Source organism: Podarcis raffonei, chromosome 14 (genome assembly GCF_027172205.1).
Source record: "Podarcis raffonei isolate rPodRaf1 chromosome 14, rPodRaf1.pri, whole genome shotgun sequence".
Lineage (NCBI taxonomy): Eukaryota > Metazoa > Chordata > Lepidosauria > Squamata > Lacertidae > Podarcis > Podarcis raffonei.
The window spans coordinates 30,044,861-30,062,096 of NC_070615.1; the positions used below are offsets into that span (position 1 = coordinate 30,044,861).

The 17,236-nt window shown below is 49.0% G+C and overlaps 2 protein-coding genes across 12 annotated transcripts in view; one reads left to right on the forward strand and one right to left on the reverse strand.

The window, feature by feature from the left end:
• Positions 1 to 10,884, forward strand: part of CASKIN1 (CASK interacting protein 1) — a 117,527-nt gene extending 106,643 nt beyond the window's left edge. For all 4 annotated transcript variants that reach the window (XM_053365446.1, XM_053365447.1, XM_053365448.1 and 1 more), the window contains 3 exons: positions 651 to 2,780; positions 4,176 to 4,572; positions 5,389 to 10,884. In XM_053365446.1, the coding sequence (XP_053221421.1) occupies positions 651 to 2,780; positions 4,176 to 4,572; positions 5,389 to 5,485 (2,624 nt within the window). In that variant the 3' untranslated portion in view covers positions 5,486 to 10,884. The remainder of the gene's footprint in view (positions 1 to 650; positions 2,781 to 4,175; positions 4,573 to 5,388) is intronic.
• Positions 10,885 to 11,872: 988 nt separating this feature from the next.
• The window catches only part of TRAF7 (TNF receptor associated factor 7), a 45,577-nt gene continuing 40,213 nt past the window's right edge, over positions 11,873 to 17,236 (reverse strand). For all 8 annotated transcript variants that reach the window (XM_053365451.1, XM_053365454.1, XM_053365450.1 and 5 more), the window contains 7 exons: positions 16,639 to 16,678; positions 16,377 to 16,493; positions 15,358 to 15,480; positions 15,112 to 15,231; positions 14,747 to 14,878; positions 13,866 to 13,985; positions 11,873 to 12,578 (listed from right to left, as the gene is read on the reverse strand). In XM_053365451.1, the coding sequence (XP_053221426.1) occupies positions 12,564 to 12,578; positions 13,866 to 13,985; positions 14,747 to 14,878; positions 15,112 to 15,231; positions 15,358 to 15,480; positions 16,377 to 16,493; positions 16,639 to 16,678 (667 nt within the window). In that variant the 3' untranslated portion in view covers positions 11,873 to 12,563. The remainder of the gene's footprint in view (positions 12,579 to 13,865; positions 13,986 to 14,746; positions 14,879 to 15,111; positions 15,232 to 15,357; positions 15,481 to 16,376; positions 16,494 to 16,638; positions 16,679 to 17,236) is intronic.

The following is a 17,236-nucleotide window of genomic DNA, read 5'->3' on the forward strand; positions in this document are numbered from 1 at the left end:
GTGTGAGGTTTGGCTGCTCAAACAGACCTTAATCAGGCTAACCAAACTATGGCTTAGAATTACATGCAAAAGAAGCAATTGTGTGTGGAGGGTAAAAGAGAAAGAAAAAAGATTGCAGCTAGACCCATGGACACAGGATCAGGGGTTTTTTTATGGCAGAGGGGGAGTTTGCCTTAAATACCAGGGAAGAGTTAAGTGGCCACATAAAGTTGTTGCTGCTGCTGATGGACAAGCCCAAGCCCAGGAAAAGACCCCTATCCATCCATGGTGCATTTTGTAGCAAGGAGTAAGAGAGATGCCCTCCAGAAGGCAAAAACAAGCTGATTCCTTAACTGGAGAAGGCTTGGCTCAATCCAGTTCATGACTGGTGGTACAAGGCTGGAAAAAAGCAACTCTGTTCCCTGGAGTAAATTATAAGTAATGTTATAAGGACTGAGCTGAGTGCTTTCCTAGCTGATGAAATATAGAAAATATAGAATCGCAAAATCATAGAATTGTAGAGTTGGAAGTGTCCCGAAGGGTTATCTGGTCCAACCCTCTGCGATGTGTCATTTTCCACTGTTGTGGTTTGCAGAGTCTTGGGGTTTTGAACAGCCGGCTGGGCTTTTTGTGCAAAGAGACAGACTCCTCTCTCCCCCATGTTCTTTCAGGCCATCAGAAGAAGCTGATGCTAGCAGTGAAGAAGCTGGCGGAGCTGCAGAAGGCCGAGTACGTGTCGGGGACGCTGAAGAAGAAAGGGGCGCCACAGTCTCAGGACTCAGTGGCCATAGAACCCCCTCAGCAGGAGGCAGCCGAGTGCCAGTCTCCCAAGATGAAGACCTTCCAGGACAGCGAGCTGAGCAACGAGCTGCAGGTGGCCATGACGGGCACCAGTGAGGAGGGGGGGACGGAAAAGCAGGTCAACCACGTGGGGCACTTTCGCGAAGGGGCGCCGCCCTTCCGGCATTCCTCCCGCCTCGTCCACGAGAACAGCCTGAGTGGGAGAGCGAAGCAGATTAGCAGCTCCCAGGAGCTGCTGGGAGACGGACCCAAAGCCACCAGCACCAGCATGTCCAAAAGCCAGGAGTTCCTGGCCGAGGACGGGAAGGAAGGCCCGGCCACCCTGCCCAAGGAGGTGCGGAGTCTCCGGCACGGACACAGCATCAAGAGAGCCAGCGTGCCGCCAGTTCCCGGAAAGCCCCGCCAATCGTTCCCCCCTTCTGCGGGCCATTACACTCCGCCGCAGACACCCACCAAGCCCCGCCCGTCCTCGCCACAGGCGCTTTCCGTGCCGCATGCCACGGCCAAGGTCAAGCCCACACCGCAGCTGCTGCCGCAGTCAGACCGCCCCATGTCTCCTCGCTCGCTGCCACAGTCCCCCACACACAGGGGCTTTGCTTACGTCATGCCGCAGCCCGTGGAGGGAGACGTCCACACGGCAGGCCCCTTGGCGCAGGCGGTGCCTGTGCTGCCTGTCTCGGTGCCCGTGCTGTGCCTGCCGCCTCAAGCTACAGAGGGGGAAGAAGAGGGAGGCCGGCCGAAGAAGAGGGCTCACAGCCTGAACCGCTACGCCATGTCGGACAGCGAGCAGGAACGGGACGAGCTCCTGGTGCCGGACGCTGTGCCTTATGCCACCGTGCAACGGCGAGTCGGGCGCAGCCACTCGGTGCGGGCACAGTCGGGCGGTGATAAGAACGTCAACCGCAGTCAGTCCTTTGCGGTGCGGCCCAAGAAGAAGGGGCCTCCGCCTCCACCGCCCAAACGCTCCAGTTCGGCCATCTCCAGCACCAACATGACCGATGACTTCACCAAGGAAGGAGAGGAGGGCCTGGAACCGCCCCAGGAGCACCAGCAGAGGCGGGCAAGCGACTTTGGTGGCACAGTGGACACTGGCAGCGCTGGGAGTGTGAAGAGCATCGCTGCCATGTTGGAAATGTCATCCATTGGCGGCGGCGGGAGAGGGCTTGTTCTGCAGAAGCCGCCTGGAGCTGGGAAGGGCCCCGACGGCTACTACTTGCAACCCGGCGTTGCGGTGCACCCGGCCAGCCCGGAGCACTCCCGTGTTGCCACCGTCCTGGCCACTGTCAAGCACAAGGATGCCATTGGGCCGGATGGCGAAGTAGTAAACCGCCGGCGCACCATCAGCGGCCCCGTGACGGGGCTGGTTGCCGCAGCTCGCCGTGAGCGTTCCGACAGCATCAAGTCGGAAACGGGCAAAGATGGCGGCCCCGTGGAGCGGCTGCGGGTGGAGCACGGCGGAGGCTCCCCGCAGAACAGCTCTGGCGAGAACATCCCCTTTGCCGAGGAGGGCAACCTGACGATCAAGCAGCGGCCTCGGCAGATGGGGGTCGCCAAGGCTGAAGGTGGAGAGGGCTTGTCGCTGGCCCACCGGCACGGGGACCTCTCCAAGGTGGAGGCCAGTGCCACTCTCAAGAGGAGGATCCGTGCAAAGCAGAGCCAACAGGACAGCGTCAAGTTTATCCTGACCGAGTCGGACACGGTCAAGAGGCGGCCAAAGTCTAAAGACAAGGAGCATGAACTGGCGCCGCTGTCTATCTACCAGAACGGCACTGCCACCATCAAGCGCCGGCCAGCCTCCGAGATGAGCGGCGCCGAGGCCACAGCCCTCACTGATCAGCAGGAGAAATGTGACAATACCTCAGCCCAGCTCCCTCCGGAAGGCGAACCCAAGAGGCCCGTCAAGCCGCCGGTTTCGCCCAAGCCGGTCCTTCCCCAGAAAGTATCTGGGCCTCCCACGCCCACTTCCAAAAAGGTCCCGATTCCTGGCCCCGGCAGTCCAGGTAGGTGTGCCCTGCCATGGCGGGGGGGGGGGGGGGGAGAAACCATAACCTATCTTTTCCCTCAACAGGGAGCCTTCCTGACCCGCTCACCACTTCTCTGCTTCTTCCCATTGCCCTTTTCACTCCCCCCCCCAAGCTGCTTTCAGTGGCTATGGTTGCGGTTGGTGTAACCATATTCTTATGGATGTCTGCGCCGAGGCAGGGAGGTGGCAGGTGTCTGGGGTCAGCAGGCTGGGATGGAGGGAGCTTGGTTTGAGGCTATCGTCTCTGGTGACTGAATGCAGGAGAGGATGCACAGTTTTGTTGTCTCAGACGGCAAATACTTTGCTGATGTGGTAAAGACAGAATATTAATGATGGAATAAGTTACTACTAGCCATAGTGGCTATACTCTGCTTCCAGGTGTCAGAGTGGGCAATCTTATGAATACCAGTTTATGGAAATCACGTAACTGCAGAGTTGGAAAGGACCCCAAGGGCCACCTTCCCCAACTCCCTACAGGGCAGGAATCGGAACTGCAGAAGAGATGGCCATCTAACCTTGGAGAATCACAAGCAGGCAGAATGCTGTGGTACTCAGGTCTTGCTTATGGGCTCCCCTTTGGGGCACCTGGTTGGCCACTGTGAGAACAAGTTACTGGGCTAGATGGGACCCCTTTGGCCTGATCCAGCTTCACAGCTCTTCTTACGAGTTTCCTGCCTTCCAGAGATCACTGCCATAAGATGTATGGAGGACTAGCAACTTAGTTGGCTTTAAAAGAAGAATAGACAAATTGAGATATAATGCTGTCGAAGTCTACTAACCCTGATCACTATGGTGGTACATCCATGGTTGAAGTCAGTACAGTCGCACCTTGGTTGCTGAATGCCTTGGAACACATATGTTTCAGCTCCCAAACGATCGAAAACCGGAAGTGAGTGTTCCGGTTTTCAAACTATTTTCGGAAGCCGAACATCCGGCGTGGCTTCCACAGCTTTTGATTGGCTGCAGGAGCTTCCTACAGCCAATCAGAAGCCACGCTTTGGTTTCTGAACGTTTTGGAAGTTGATTGGACTTCCAGAACAGATTCCATTCGACTTCCAAGGTACAACTGTATGCTTCTGAATGCCAGTTGCCGGAAACTTGCAGAAGTAAGAACTGTTGCCAGCCACAGTGAGAAGACGATGCTGACCTGAATTGGCCTTTGGCTCTCATTATGTTCTCAAGCCTTGAAAGAGATCAGAGTCCTCAGGACCCTGCCTTAGAGAGTCAGGGAGTTGTATCCAATGTTAGTGCTTACTCAGATTAAACTCACTGAAATTAATGGACGTTGACCCAAGTGTGTAGCAGCTGTGAAAAGGGCAAATTGCATGTAAGGAAGTGGCGAAGGAGCAACTCTTTTTCTCTTCTCTCGCAGAGGTGAAGCGTGTCCACGGCACCCCACCACCGCCCATCTCTCCTAAGCCCACACCACCCCCGACGGCGCCCAAGCCTAAGGTCCACGCTGCCCTGCAGTCGGCGAGTGCCAGTTCCACGCCTGCGCCGTCGCCTGCCAAGCAGCTGGCGCCCACCATCAAGCCTTCAAGCACGCCTCCCTCACTGTGCTCCAGCCCGGCTAAGCCCTTGTCTCCCGGCGGGGCCCCCCCTCAGACAGTGCCAGTCAAGCCTCCCCGCTCTTCCATGGCTGGGCCGTCGGTGGAGATCGTCAGCACGGAGAGCGTGCACCAGAAGCTGGAGGAGACCAGCGCCTCCCTGGCTGCCGCTCTGCAAGCCGTGGAGGAAAAGATCAAGCAAGAGGATGGGCAAGCAGCAGAGTAAGGGCCTTTACTGGGCTGGGCGAGTGGGGAATGGTGGTGGTGATGGAGGGATGGGAGCAAAACAAAAGTGAAGAGCTAGGGCATGTAAGAGAAAAAGGCTGCTGGAATAGAGGTACTAGGTGGGAGTCAGGGAAGGGTGGCTAGCTAGCCCTCCTGAGTGATCTGCTTCCATTAAAGAGACTCAGAAAAAGCAGCTTTGGTTTTCTTTCTTTGGTTCTTCTTTGGTATACTTCCCTGTATAGGGAAGTTTTTAATGTTTGATGTCTTGCTGTGTTTTAATTTGTTGGAAGCTGCCCAGAGTGGTTGGGGCAATCCAATGAGATGGGTGGCATATGAATGAATGAATAATAATAATGATAATTTTATTTTAAGTGGATGGAAGACAAAGTACTGTATGTTAATTGATCAGTCCATGTGACGTGATATAAGTTTATAAAATGATGTATGGCATCAAAAAAATTGATGGAGAACAGTTTTTCTGCCTCTCTCACAACGCTTTCTTTTATCTCTCCTGAATCTCCCAACATTCAGTTTCACTGGATATCTGTGAGTTCTAGACATCCAATGAAGATGAATGTTGGAAGATTCAGGAGAGACAAAGGGAAGTCCTTTGTCACAAAGTGCAGTTGTAACTTTAGAATTCGCTCCCACAGGGAGCAGTGATGGCCGCCAAGTTTAAGAGGATTGGACAAATTCATGGAGGAGAGGGCTATTGAAAGCTAGTAGGCATGGGAGAATGTAGAAAGTTGTGTAGTGAGAAAAGAGGGTCTTCCTTGTGCTCTCCTAACTCGCGCTGGTGTCCTTTGCCCTCAGTTCCACCGCAGAATCCAAGAGCACAGTCAGCATTCTCGATGACATTGGCAGCATGTTTGACGACCTTGCGGACCAACTGGATGCCATGTTGGAATGAGAGCTGGGAAGCAATCGCAGCCAACCTCAGGATCTGCCATGGGCACAAGGGCACAATCATCTCCATGAAGATCTTCCCTTCCTCCCCTTCCATCTTTTGAGGTTTGCACAAAGATAAGGTTACCTCAGGATTGTGCTGAAACAAACCCAGATGCTTGGGGAAGGCTTTCTTGGGGCTTGGAGTTTTGTGGAAGCGGCAAAGAAAAGGAAAGAGCCGCCGCTCTTGCGCTGTTATTTCCCCCCTTCCTTCCTTAACACCTGTTTACTTTGGGGGATACAAGGTGACTTCAATTCTCCTAAGAATGAAGCAAAAAGCCGTACGCCTGGGGCAGGAACTTCTGTTACCTGCAAGACGATCTTCAGGCAAATCTACTCCACTTGGTCAAATTTGAGTCTCCTCGTTTAATTTGGAAAGTATTTCCTGCCCTCACCCCCTTCTCCCAACCAACCAATCCCCAGTCGCTACAGTCCCCCAGTGTGTTATCAAAATGTGGCACAAATAACTATGGAGTCTTCTCTGGTTCTTCATGTTTTCTGTTTGGGGTGGAATCTCGTCTTAGTGAAACTCTTCTTGCCTTCCGTGTTGGTATTGTTCCTTGACTGAGCACCGCTGTCCTCTCTCTCCTGTGCTGCTGTCTTGGTTCCTGTGCCCATCTGCCCTTATTGGGAAGCGCTGGAAAAGGCGGGGCAGGAGAATGCCCAAGGGAAGCCGTTGAGTCGAGGAGGCTTTCGGCTAGCTGCATGCTTCGTTTCTTTGTCCCGAAAGGTGTTTGTCTTCTCCTGGTGATAATGAAGCTGTGACTGTAAGAAGTTCTGTTCCGTTAAACGAGTCCCATTTGAGAAATAAGCTCCTTTTTCTTCTTCTTCTTCTTCTTCTTCTTCTCCTGTTTGTTTGCCTTGAAAAAAAAAGTATTGTTCCTGGCAAGGGCCGCGCAAAAGCTTTGGTACATTTGCATGACTGATACAGTGTTGAAACATAAAAAGGGGAAATGGGGAAAAAGGAAAACAAAAAATCCTGGCCAAAAAAACCCTGTAAATATATCCCTGGTGGCTTCAGGAGCTGCCATAAATGAATATTTATTCCCGATTTTTTCTTTTAAAGATATACATATATCTCTCTATCCTTAGGGCAGCTGGGGTTATGAGCATGAGAGACTTTGGTTGCACTCTCTCACACTTCAAGGCACTTGTTTCCAAAGAGTTTGTTGTTGATTTAGACAATGCAGCCCTCCTTAAGTACTGTCTACAGTGGTTATTCCCGGGAGGAACAGGAAGTGGGGCAGAGTTAAGGAGGCAGTAAACAGACATGGGCAATATAATGTATTGATCTTGCAGAGCTTTTGGTGGAGAAGCAGCAGCACTGAGCAGGGGCCAGTGGTAGTTTTGTAGTCTAGCAGGAGTTTGGTAAAAGAGGACTCCCCTGCCGCTTCCATTTCTGTTGTTCCAAATGCAATAACGGTTGCACCACAACTATCCAAATTGGTTCTGCCAAGGCGAGTGAATTGCAATAGTTAGCTGGGATGTGATTTCAGTCTCTGACTCTCAACTCGTATCTCGTTTGCAATTCTCAGCAGATTGTGGACACACAACAGCTTGTAGTGCTGAGGATGGTGGCTTGCTAGCTAAGAGAGGCCTGACATGGAGATGACCCCTGCAGAGGCAGCCCTGTTGGGCTTGCAGTGCTGTATGGCCTGAGCAAGTGCAGTCTCCCAGGAAGGTCCACCCAAGGCGCAGGAACTTTTGGTGTGTGCAACTATGAAAAATGCGTCAGTGTCTGCACCACCTGTCTAGTGTCAACTCTTGCAATATCCTAACCAACCTGAGAGCTGTTGGGTGTTGGGAGAGGGACCACCAGCAGCAAGGTGAAGCTGTTCCGCCAGTGCCCAACATTATGTCTTGCTTGGTTCTTTTCTGGCTTAGGGCCCTTGCAAGGTTGAGGCTCTCAGCATTGTAGGAGTTTATGGGGAAGGATCTCTCAACAGAAGGTTGGGTTCTAGGTGCCTCAAAGGCTGTAAGGTTATCCAGAGGTTTTGTAGCATGTAGACTGAATTGGTCGTGACCTCCCTGCAAGTCCCCTTGTTCTTTAGTTGGTTGCAGTGGGGATCTTTGTACATTGCAGGGAGTTAAGGCATGAGAGCCAGTCTCTGAATGCTCAAAGCATCATGGGAGTAGCAGAGCAGCTCCCTTTGGATTGGTCCACAGCTGTTAACACCTGGCACACAAGGTTCTTCTAATCTTCCCGGCTGCCACATCATGGTCCCGTGTCATTCTCAAAAAGAAGCACAATGTTGGAATCTCCAATAACGGATTATCCACTCTCCTGCTGCAATCTTCTCTTCTTAAAGCAGCAATGGAATACTCCTCTTCTTCCTTCCTGGGGCATTTCTTGGCAAGGTAAAACTGTCCCCTGTGAGAATCCAGTCTTAAGTTAATCTTGATGGTTGGATACTTGAATCAATTACCAGTAGAGGAAACCAAGTGATGGTGGTGGTGGTGGTGGTAGCCTGGCAGGAAGTGGAGGTCATTTCAGAGTCTCGCAGCACCAAAGTTGACTAGCTTGTCATGCATTCTTTATGGCAGTGGGCAAGCATGAACCCGTGTTTTTTTCTGTCCTGTTGGACTGGAAGCTATCTTGGCATTGGACATTATTATGACTTAACTAAACCTTTTGGCAAGTATTTCAAGATTACTGGTTTGGCTGTGATGACTGGCCTGTAGTGTCTTCCATCGAAGGAGATTTTGGAGATCCTTGGAATGACATTCTGCCCAGACCCCATTGTTTTTAACAGTTGAAATGCATTTCCTACTGTTGAGCCCTGGCTGCCTTTTAAGTGTCTGTGGCCTGCTGCATTTCATCCTTCCCTTGTGGGCACTCTTCCTTTTAAAACCACCACAAGGACTACAGCCATTCTTCACCAAGACAAATCCAAAAAGGCATCTCAAAAATCTGTATCTTCATTGCCACTTGCAGCAGAAGGCTGCAGCTTCAGTCCCGGTGCTGTAATCTCTGGGGGTTTTGTTTAACGTGCAGCGAGGTTTACATTTAGTTCATGTTGCCCCTATAAGTTTTTGGACTCTTTCGGTGCTTCAGACACCTAATTCTGATCTGCTCTCTTCCTCATTGCTGCTAACACTTGCACCATGGCCATATCTTTCTCTAAATGTTGCTCCCTTGTGTTCCATCTTGCCTTTGGATTCATAGCTGTATAAGCACCAGAAATCATCTGGCAGTGATAGAGAGAGAAAAGCTATCATTGGATCAGAGATTTTGGTTGCTGTGGGCCTTCAGGCTTCCTCTTAAGATAAGGAACCCCCTTCTGTTCCCACCAAAAGCACTGGAACCCTTCTTCCTAAGCAAGTAATTACTCAGGGAATTGTTCTCCCTGCAGTTTTGAGGCCAAATGATGACATTATATGCCTTGGGCATGAAACTTTGTGAGCCTCTGAGGCTCTTCTTAGGTCCAAAGTCATCCTTTTTTTATATCACCTCACCATTCACCCATTTCTAATGTTTAGTAACTGTCTGTGTCAGTCTCTCTCTCTCTCTTTCCTCTTTGTTCTCCTCTTTACTTGCAGCTCATTTCATTTTTTAAAAAATCTGTAAGACAAGAAAAGGGGGGCAGCGCCCTGCCTTGGCTTGAGGGATGGTCCACTCGCGAATCTCAACCAATCAGGTCAGATCAACAACTCAGGAGAACCCCCTTCCAGCCGTCCTGCACCATGACTATTTTTCCAAGCAAGACCACCAAGCCTCTTAAACCCACTTGATTTTGATGCCTGTGCTTTTGCTACATAGGGCCAGTGTAGTGACAGGCTGGAAAAAAAAGCAGAGTTGGGTTCTGTTGTTGAGTTTATTATTGCTTTGGTAGAGGGTCTCTCTTCCTCTTGCAACAGCCATGTTTATGAATGTTCTTACATGTGAAAACAAAAACAAAAGAATTTTCTGTCCCCTTTGGCGTGTGATAAAGGGATGAGAAAAATAAGCTATATAAAAGAAGTATTAATTTATTGGAAAGAAATTATTTAAGAATGGATTTCCCACCCACCCCCAGAGATAATTAACAAAAAAAATATCAGAAAGGACTTTAATATATATTAAAAAGATTTTAAAATATTATCAACTGTATATTAAACAGTTTTAAGAGATAAAATTGAAAGAACTGGAGTTTAGCTTGACTATTAGACTTATAATAAGCTGTGTGTCTTGTGGTGACATCATTTAAGAGTAGCACAATGTTTTTTAAAAGGTACAGTTTATCTTGTTTCAAAGTGTGCAAAAATATTACGTTTTTGTTATATGGGATTTTTTTTGTTGCCATGTTTATTTTTACAGTTTTAAACAAAAATCAAAGGATGTGCCTTGTTTTCAGAATTTTTGTTAAATCTCATCTCTCAGCGTGTTCTTTTCTGTACGGCAGTTTCTGTTTTTAAGTTGGGGTGTGTGTGTGAGCAGCCACATGTGTGTATATGTGTGAGCGTGTTTAAATGCATGTGTGTGGAAGTAGGTAATGTATGCACAGCTGTATATCATTGTACAAATGGGAGTCAATCCAATTTTGTTTTTTTTAGAACTGGCTTTTTTTTTTTGGTCTGGAACATCATAACCTATGGTTCCCTGGCACTGTGGGTATTTTTTGTTTGTTCGTTTCTGTTTATTTGAAATCCAGGTGTCTATGTCTGAGTGGTGACACTCGTTTCTTTTCTCAAGCACAGATAGCTCTGTCTTTGCTGATCTCCAAAATGTGTCTGGCACAACTTTGAAATTTCTTACATTAAAATAAATAAAAAATAAATAAAACGACAACATGAAGATACCTGTTGTAAAAAAAAAAAATTAAAAAGAAAGAAAATGTATCTTAAAAAAGAAAAGAAAGAATATTCCAAGATTCTAATGCTGGATATATACATATTATATATATTATAAATATATTATATATATTTTTATTATTAAGTTATGGAAACTGTATTGTATTTTTCCCATTTCTGTCAAAGCTATGCATCTTGCTGCCAGCCTCCTTTCCTTGCTTCTTGCATCCCCAACTGTATTATTATAATATTTGATGGCTTTTGTGGTGCTGTAAAAAATATTTGCTCCTATTTAAAAAAAAAGGAAAAAAGGAAAAAAAATAGAAGTTGTCTGGGTACAAATACTTAAGAACATGGGAAAGATGCCCTCCTCGCTTGCCATGACTATACATAACATGACGTTAACACTAATAATATTTTTTATTGGGAAACGACCTCCAAAGGCAGTTTTCCATGAGGTGCTAAACTGCTGGGTGCATGCAAGGACGCTATGGTGCTGAGCGATCGGCTCATGCTGCAATTTTACAATAGACAGGTAGGCGGCGCTGTGGATGCACTGATGGCCATCAGTGCTTAATAAATGTCCAAATTGTCTGGTCCTGTGAAACTCTTGTTTTGGCTGCAGCCAAAGGGGGGAAAGTCTGAACTGTACTTAACTGGGAATAGATGCTGAGTGCCAGTCACACAGGTGGGTCTTGGCGATTTAGACGCTTGGTAGCCCTATCTAGTGGAACAAAGCACGAAAGTGTTTAGCAGTCTGCAGAGCTAGCCTCTTTCACATTGTGCCATCATTGCAGGAGTTTCGGATCCCTCCCAACTTCGCAGTTCTGTGATTCACCCATTTGATGGTGAAAAGGTGGGTGGGAGGCAGGGGACAGTGAGCGTCTGTCTACTTATTGAGCATTCCAGCCTTTCTGCTTCTCTCACTTTGCTGAGGCCAGATTTTCCCTGCTTCTATGCACCCACAAAGTTCAACAAACTGGAGCTTGGGAGGAAGGGAGCGGATGGGCACCTGTTTTCATTTCATTTCCACAGCCAACACCCACCTACAAACGTATTAAAGCACCAACTTTAACAACAGCTACTTCTGATTTCCAAAAGTGGGACCAAATCAGCACCTAAGATCTAGATCTTCTGGGAAGCTCACAAACAGCGCATAGAGGCCAAAGCTATCTTCCTTGGTGCAGCACATAGTCTGCAAAGATACGGAGATAAAAGGTTTCATTTCAGCTCTTGCATCAACACAAGTGTTTTCTTGACAAGGGCGAAAGTGCACATTCCCGTGGCTATTATTAAAGCATTCCACCTTTGACAGCTGGTGGCATGATGTACACCTTCAAAGAAGCAAATCCAAGTCTTCTGCCATTTCTCTGCAATACTTGTGTAAAAAAGTGGGGAAACAAAATTGTCAAATTCACTAGCTAGTAGGAACAGAAGTACCCTCAGGTAGGTGTGGGCTAGTAAACTTTGAAATCGCTTGTCTCTGATAACGAGCTGGGGCTGCAAGGTAGGTTAACTATCAAAGAGACGTTACACTCCTTTTGCTAAGATGCTCCAAGCTGGTCAATAACTCATGCTGGCCTAAAACAATGGTCCATTTTTATTGTCAAGGAAGAAATAATCCAAATCTATATCACAATCTTAAAAACAGTAGAAAATGTCAGTAAAAACACAACAGTGGGCTCTCCCTGTTTTTGTTTTAAACCATTGGGGGCTTGGTGCCGTTATGACATGATGCTGTGAATGGATGGCCTTGCGGTACCTGATGCGAGGGATGGGAATCTTTGAGACATAAAAATCGTACCTGGTTACATGAGGGGAAAACTGGTCTTTATCATTGGCGGTGGGCACAAATGAAAGAGCTTAGCAGATACATTTAAATGCCAGAAGAGAGGGGTCTTCCGCCCGTCACCCCCAATCCTTGGCTCTGGCACTGCTGTTGGCAAAGGTGCATTGTGGGTGCTCACACCTGGATCATCGATCTAATCCCACTTCACCCAAACGCTGCTGTCTTGAGGCTGCAGTGCCCTACTTGTTCCATCAGAAACGGTGCCGCTGTGATGTGGTCTTGCGAGCTTTATCTCCAAACAGCCCTGCTTGGGACAGGGCCTGCTGCGTCAGGGGTGGCAGTGCTGAGGTACGTGGGTTGTGAAGCTCACTCACGGCTGGCGTGCACAGTGGGAAGGGCGTTGGAGTGCAAGGAAGCAGGACGACATGTGTGAGCCGGAGGATTATTTGGTAGTCTGCCGTCCACAAGCAGGCAGTGGCACCCACTAGCATGTCCAAACCTGCGGCAGGAAGGAAAGTCAGTAGGGCCTGCGCAAGAGAGGGCCAATCTGCTGCAAGGTTAGGTGCAGACAATACCTGCCCCACATGGCGAGAGACCCCACAGGGGTTCAAACCAGCAGATCTACCAGTGAGGGCCACACAACTTGTGACCCATCCATCTCACCTCTGCACACCAGCCACATCTGCCCCTGACGTATGCATGACAACTGCAAGAGTTTTTGCACTGCCAAGTAGGCAGAAGGTTGACTAATCACTAGCTTATGAGAATAAACCATTCCGGGACTCTGCAACAACTCATGGAAGGCTGCTGTCTGGGAATGTGCTGATTCCACAAAGTTGCCAACTCAAGAAAAATCTGCTTCAGAAATCTTGCCCTTAAATAGTCTTCCTCCAACTTGGGGGCCTCCAGATGTTTTGGCTACAACTCTCGTGAGCCCCAGTCAGCACAGCGATGATGGGAGTTGTAGTCCCAAGCATCTGGGGGGCACCAGGTTGACAAAGGCTGCCTTAAAGGTACACATCATATGGGTAACTGCTTGGAGCGAGGGCCCTACGAGGTTACAGAGGGAGAGGGGCAGCCAGGACTTGGGCCCTTAGCAAAATTCACACACACACCCTTAATAATCAGAGATACAACCTAACTAAGCAAATAACAAATCAGATGATTCGGTTGGGCTAGTGCTGAGAAATGAGCAAAAGAGCACAAACTGCTTGGGGACTGGGTGGTCCAGGCAGTCTACCCCAACTCATGGGGCATGGGGAAGAGGCATGCTAGACCAGCCTCTTCTAATCTAGTCTCTTCCAGATGTTTTAGGGCAAAACTCCTCTCAGCCACAGGCCAGCACAGACAAGCTGTGCTAGACTATCAGAACTCCAAGGAGACAGGATTCAGCAGTACACTGTTGCTGCAGCAAGCTCTTAACCCTGCAAACCACAGCAAACAGATAGGCACCCGGAATAGCTTGATCCAAGTTTCCCTCCTGCTCAATCAGATAAGAAACAGAAAAAGCCCTCTCACTCTGGCCAATAACTTTCTACATTTGCCTGTGCTAGAAGGAAGGTGTTCTGCAACAGGCCACTGGCTCACATTCATGGACCCACACCGCCTTTTCTGCCACATGCATATCTGCAGTGTAAGGAACTCTGGTGTGAAGGCGCTGGTGGGTTCAGGGAGCAGCAGTGCTCCGACAGCTAAACCTGCTCAACAACCTGCCTGCCTAATGTGGCGTGATGCTGTTCCCTCCTGCTCAACGCTGTGCACCCCCCTGAATACATCAGCGACCTACCTTAACCGTGCTGTCAACAGCACCAGAAAACAGGCGACCCCGAGAGACAGCCAGTGCTGTGACGCTGCCCTGGTGGCGTAGCAGAGTCTGAGTGCAGATCATGTTATCCATGCTCCATACCTGGGCAAAGAACACAAGCTATTATCAAGAATGAAGTGCTTCAAAAATGCTCCAGGCTAGCACCATCAAGCTCTGTCCCAACCCACTCCCTCCTATCAGTATCAAGGATTTTTGAAGCACACTTAAATTCAGGCCATGAGAACCAAAACAGACTACTGTACTCTGCAAGCACATTTGCAGGGTACAGACATAAGAAGAGCCTACTGGATCAGGCCTGTGGGTGGCCCATCTAGTCCAGCATCCTGTTCTCGCAGTGGCTAACCAGATACCTGTGGTAAACCCACAAGCAGGATTCAAGCACAAGAGCCTTCTCCCCTATTCAGAAGCATCGCTGCCTCCAACTGTGGAGGCAGAGCATAGCCATCCTGGCTAAGAGCCTTATACTCCATGAATTTGTCTACCCTCTTTTCAAGCCATCTAGGTTTGTGGCCATCACTGCCTTCTCTGGGAACAAGTGCCATAGTTTACCTATGTGCTGTGAGAAGGAGCTCTCTGTTGTGACCCTGGTGAAAGGGTTGGGATTTCCCTATTGCCAGTCATACCATGGAGACACTGCTTGGACACCAATAGCCATACTGCCTCTCCCGCCCCTAAATGGCAGTTTTGAAAAATGCTGGTTTAACCTGATCAACCCACTCCCCTCACTATTCAAATGTTACCAGTAATAATAATAATAATAATAATAATAATAATAATAATAATAGCCAGCCTCTGTTTCCTCCCCAAAGCACATCCCTCTGCCCCAGCTAGCAGTGCCTCACCCGCAATGACCGGTCATAAGAAGCGCTGAAGACTTTGGTTTGGTCTGGCGTGGAGATGACCGCTAGGGCATACACGGTGCCCACGTGTCCCGTCAGGGTACGCACCTGCTCTTTGGACTCAATGTCCCACACCTGGAATCGGGAGGAAGCGAGGACCTAGGATTACCTTCCAAACCTGCATGGACACAGCAAAGCACTCCCGCTGCCAGAGCTTTCGTTCTGCCAGTGTTGGCTTGCCAAGCACCACAAAGCGTTGGATGAGGCCACAGTGTGTGGGGGGGGGGGTGTGATCCACCACCCACCTGTGTAGACTGCAAAACCCCAGCACCTTTGCACCCCTGACTCCAAGCCTTCGCCACCCTTACGTGAATGAGATTCTCATAGGTGCCGCAGACAATGTGGTGGTTGGTGACAGCGATAGAGTAGACGCTCCCACCCGACGTCTGCAGGACATGTACACACTCCAAGTTCCGAATGTCCCAGATCTAGGGCAGAAAAAGATGGGAGGGAAGATTGATGTGCTTGGGTTGAAAAGAAAAATGGCAGCAGACAATGATGCACATATTGGGGGGGATGGAATGGGTGGGTGAGGAATCTGGGAGTGCACATACCTTGATCGTTTGGTAGGAGCCACTGTAGAGGTGATTCTGGGATGCCACCAGCGCACGGACCCAGTGGTTAAGGCCCGTCAGCTCCTTCTTCAGCTTCAGCTCAGTGCCCACGATGTCCCAGACCTGGAGACCAGAAGGACAGGCAGAATCGTACCTTTGAGCAGAAGGTTGCTTTTTAGTCTCTGCTCGTCTGCCCACCCTCCCACCACATCTCCATAGATCAGTCTATGGACAGGCTACAGCACAGCATCTCACAAGCCAACCACGCTGCAAATAGCTCTAGTTACACTGCAAATAGCGCTCTCTCTTGTGTGTGTGTGTGAGAGAGAGAGAAAGCAAGAAGAGAGGGACAGAGTTCACAGAATGGCCTGGGGGCACCATCCCTCAGTCTAACCTACTTCACAGGGTTTCTGTGGGGATAAAGGGTGGTGGGAGAGAACCATGTACATCTCTCTTACCAGAAGTGTGGGATACACTGTGGTACCTTGGAAGTTGAACGGAATCCATTACGGAAGTCCTTCCAACTTCCAAAACGTTCAGAAACCAAAGCGCGGCTTCTGATTGGCTGCAGGAAGCTCCTATAGCCAATTGGAAGCTGCGGAAGCCTTGTCGGACATGAGGGTCCCAAAAGAAGTTTGAAAACTGGAATACTCACTTCTGTTTTTTGATCATTCGGGAGCCGAAATGTTTGGCAACTAAGCCGTTTGAGATCCAAGGTACGACCGTAAATGTATTATAATACATAAGAAGTGGGAATCTCTCTGTTGCTCAACCACAGGTTTCGTGAATGGTAAAGTTGAATGGGGCGAGGGAAATTAGTACAGCCTGCTAGATGAGGGAATGGGGTAACTGGAGGAGGAATCAGCAACAGTGAAGAGAGATTTTTTTACATAAAAAGTCAGAATTTAGAAGTGGAGGATGAGGGTTGAGGAAAGGTGGCCTAGAAACCAGGAGGGGAAAAAGAAGAAGGGATGGTCTGGGGGCCTTCTTTGGCTGGAGGACCCAATCCTAAATGGTACCTTGATGGCTTTTAGGGAGCCACTGAAAAGCATGTTGTGTGACGAGACCAGCGTGCAGACAGGATTGTCATGGGCCCGGATAGTGTTAACTTTCTGCAAGGTTTGAATATCCCAGACCTGCAAAGATTACAAAAAGGCAGGGCATGTAAAATTGTTCCTGGCCATGCCCTCCACAGCACAGAGAGGAAGAGCTTTTTCCACAGACTCCCCCTCCGCCCTCAATAAAGCAAGAGCCAGGCCCTTCCCAGACTTGGATACTTACAATGATGGTGCAGTCAGCAGAGCCACTGTACAGCTTATTCCTGGGCAAAAGAGAAACAAAGACCTTCAGGGAGTGATAAGACGGCCGTCCGAAGAAGAGAAAGCACAGCTGGTTTGGCCTGGGTGCTTGTGGTGAGCAACAACCACTTCCAAGCAATCAGGCAGGGGAGGTTTGCTCAGGAGAGACAGAGAGCTGTTTGTTATCTTCAGGCTGCTAGTGATGTGATTGATATAGGCAAGTGTGGGTAGGTAAGTCTGTAAAATCTTGTGGACTACTAACTTTGATGATGTTATTTGGCAAGCCTATGCTAAGAGGTATGGGATTCCCCTCGAGCACAGAATAAAATGCCCAATGCAAATGATCAGCTGGACATTTTATCTTCCAGAGAAGCTTAACTTTCATAATAAAAAATAAGCACCCTTCTAGCTCTCATGGCTGTGAAAAGATGCAGGAAAGTGGCAGCTGAAGCCTCAGAAGTGAGAGAGGGGATGTTGAGGATTTCCAAAAATCAGGGGTTGGAGCTGCCCTGCATAGCTTATGAACACCCCCCTCCCCCAACAGCAAAACCAGAATTATGGAAAGTAACAAAAAATGTGCA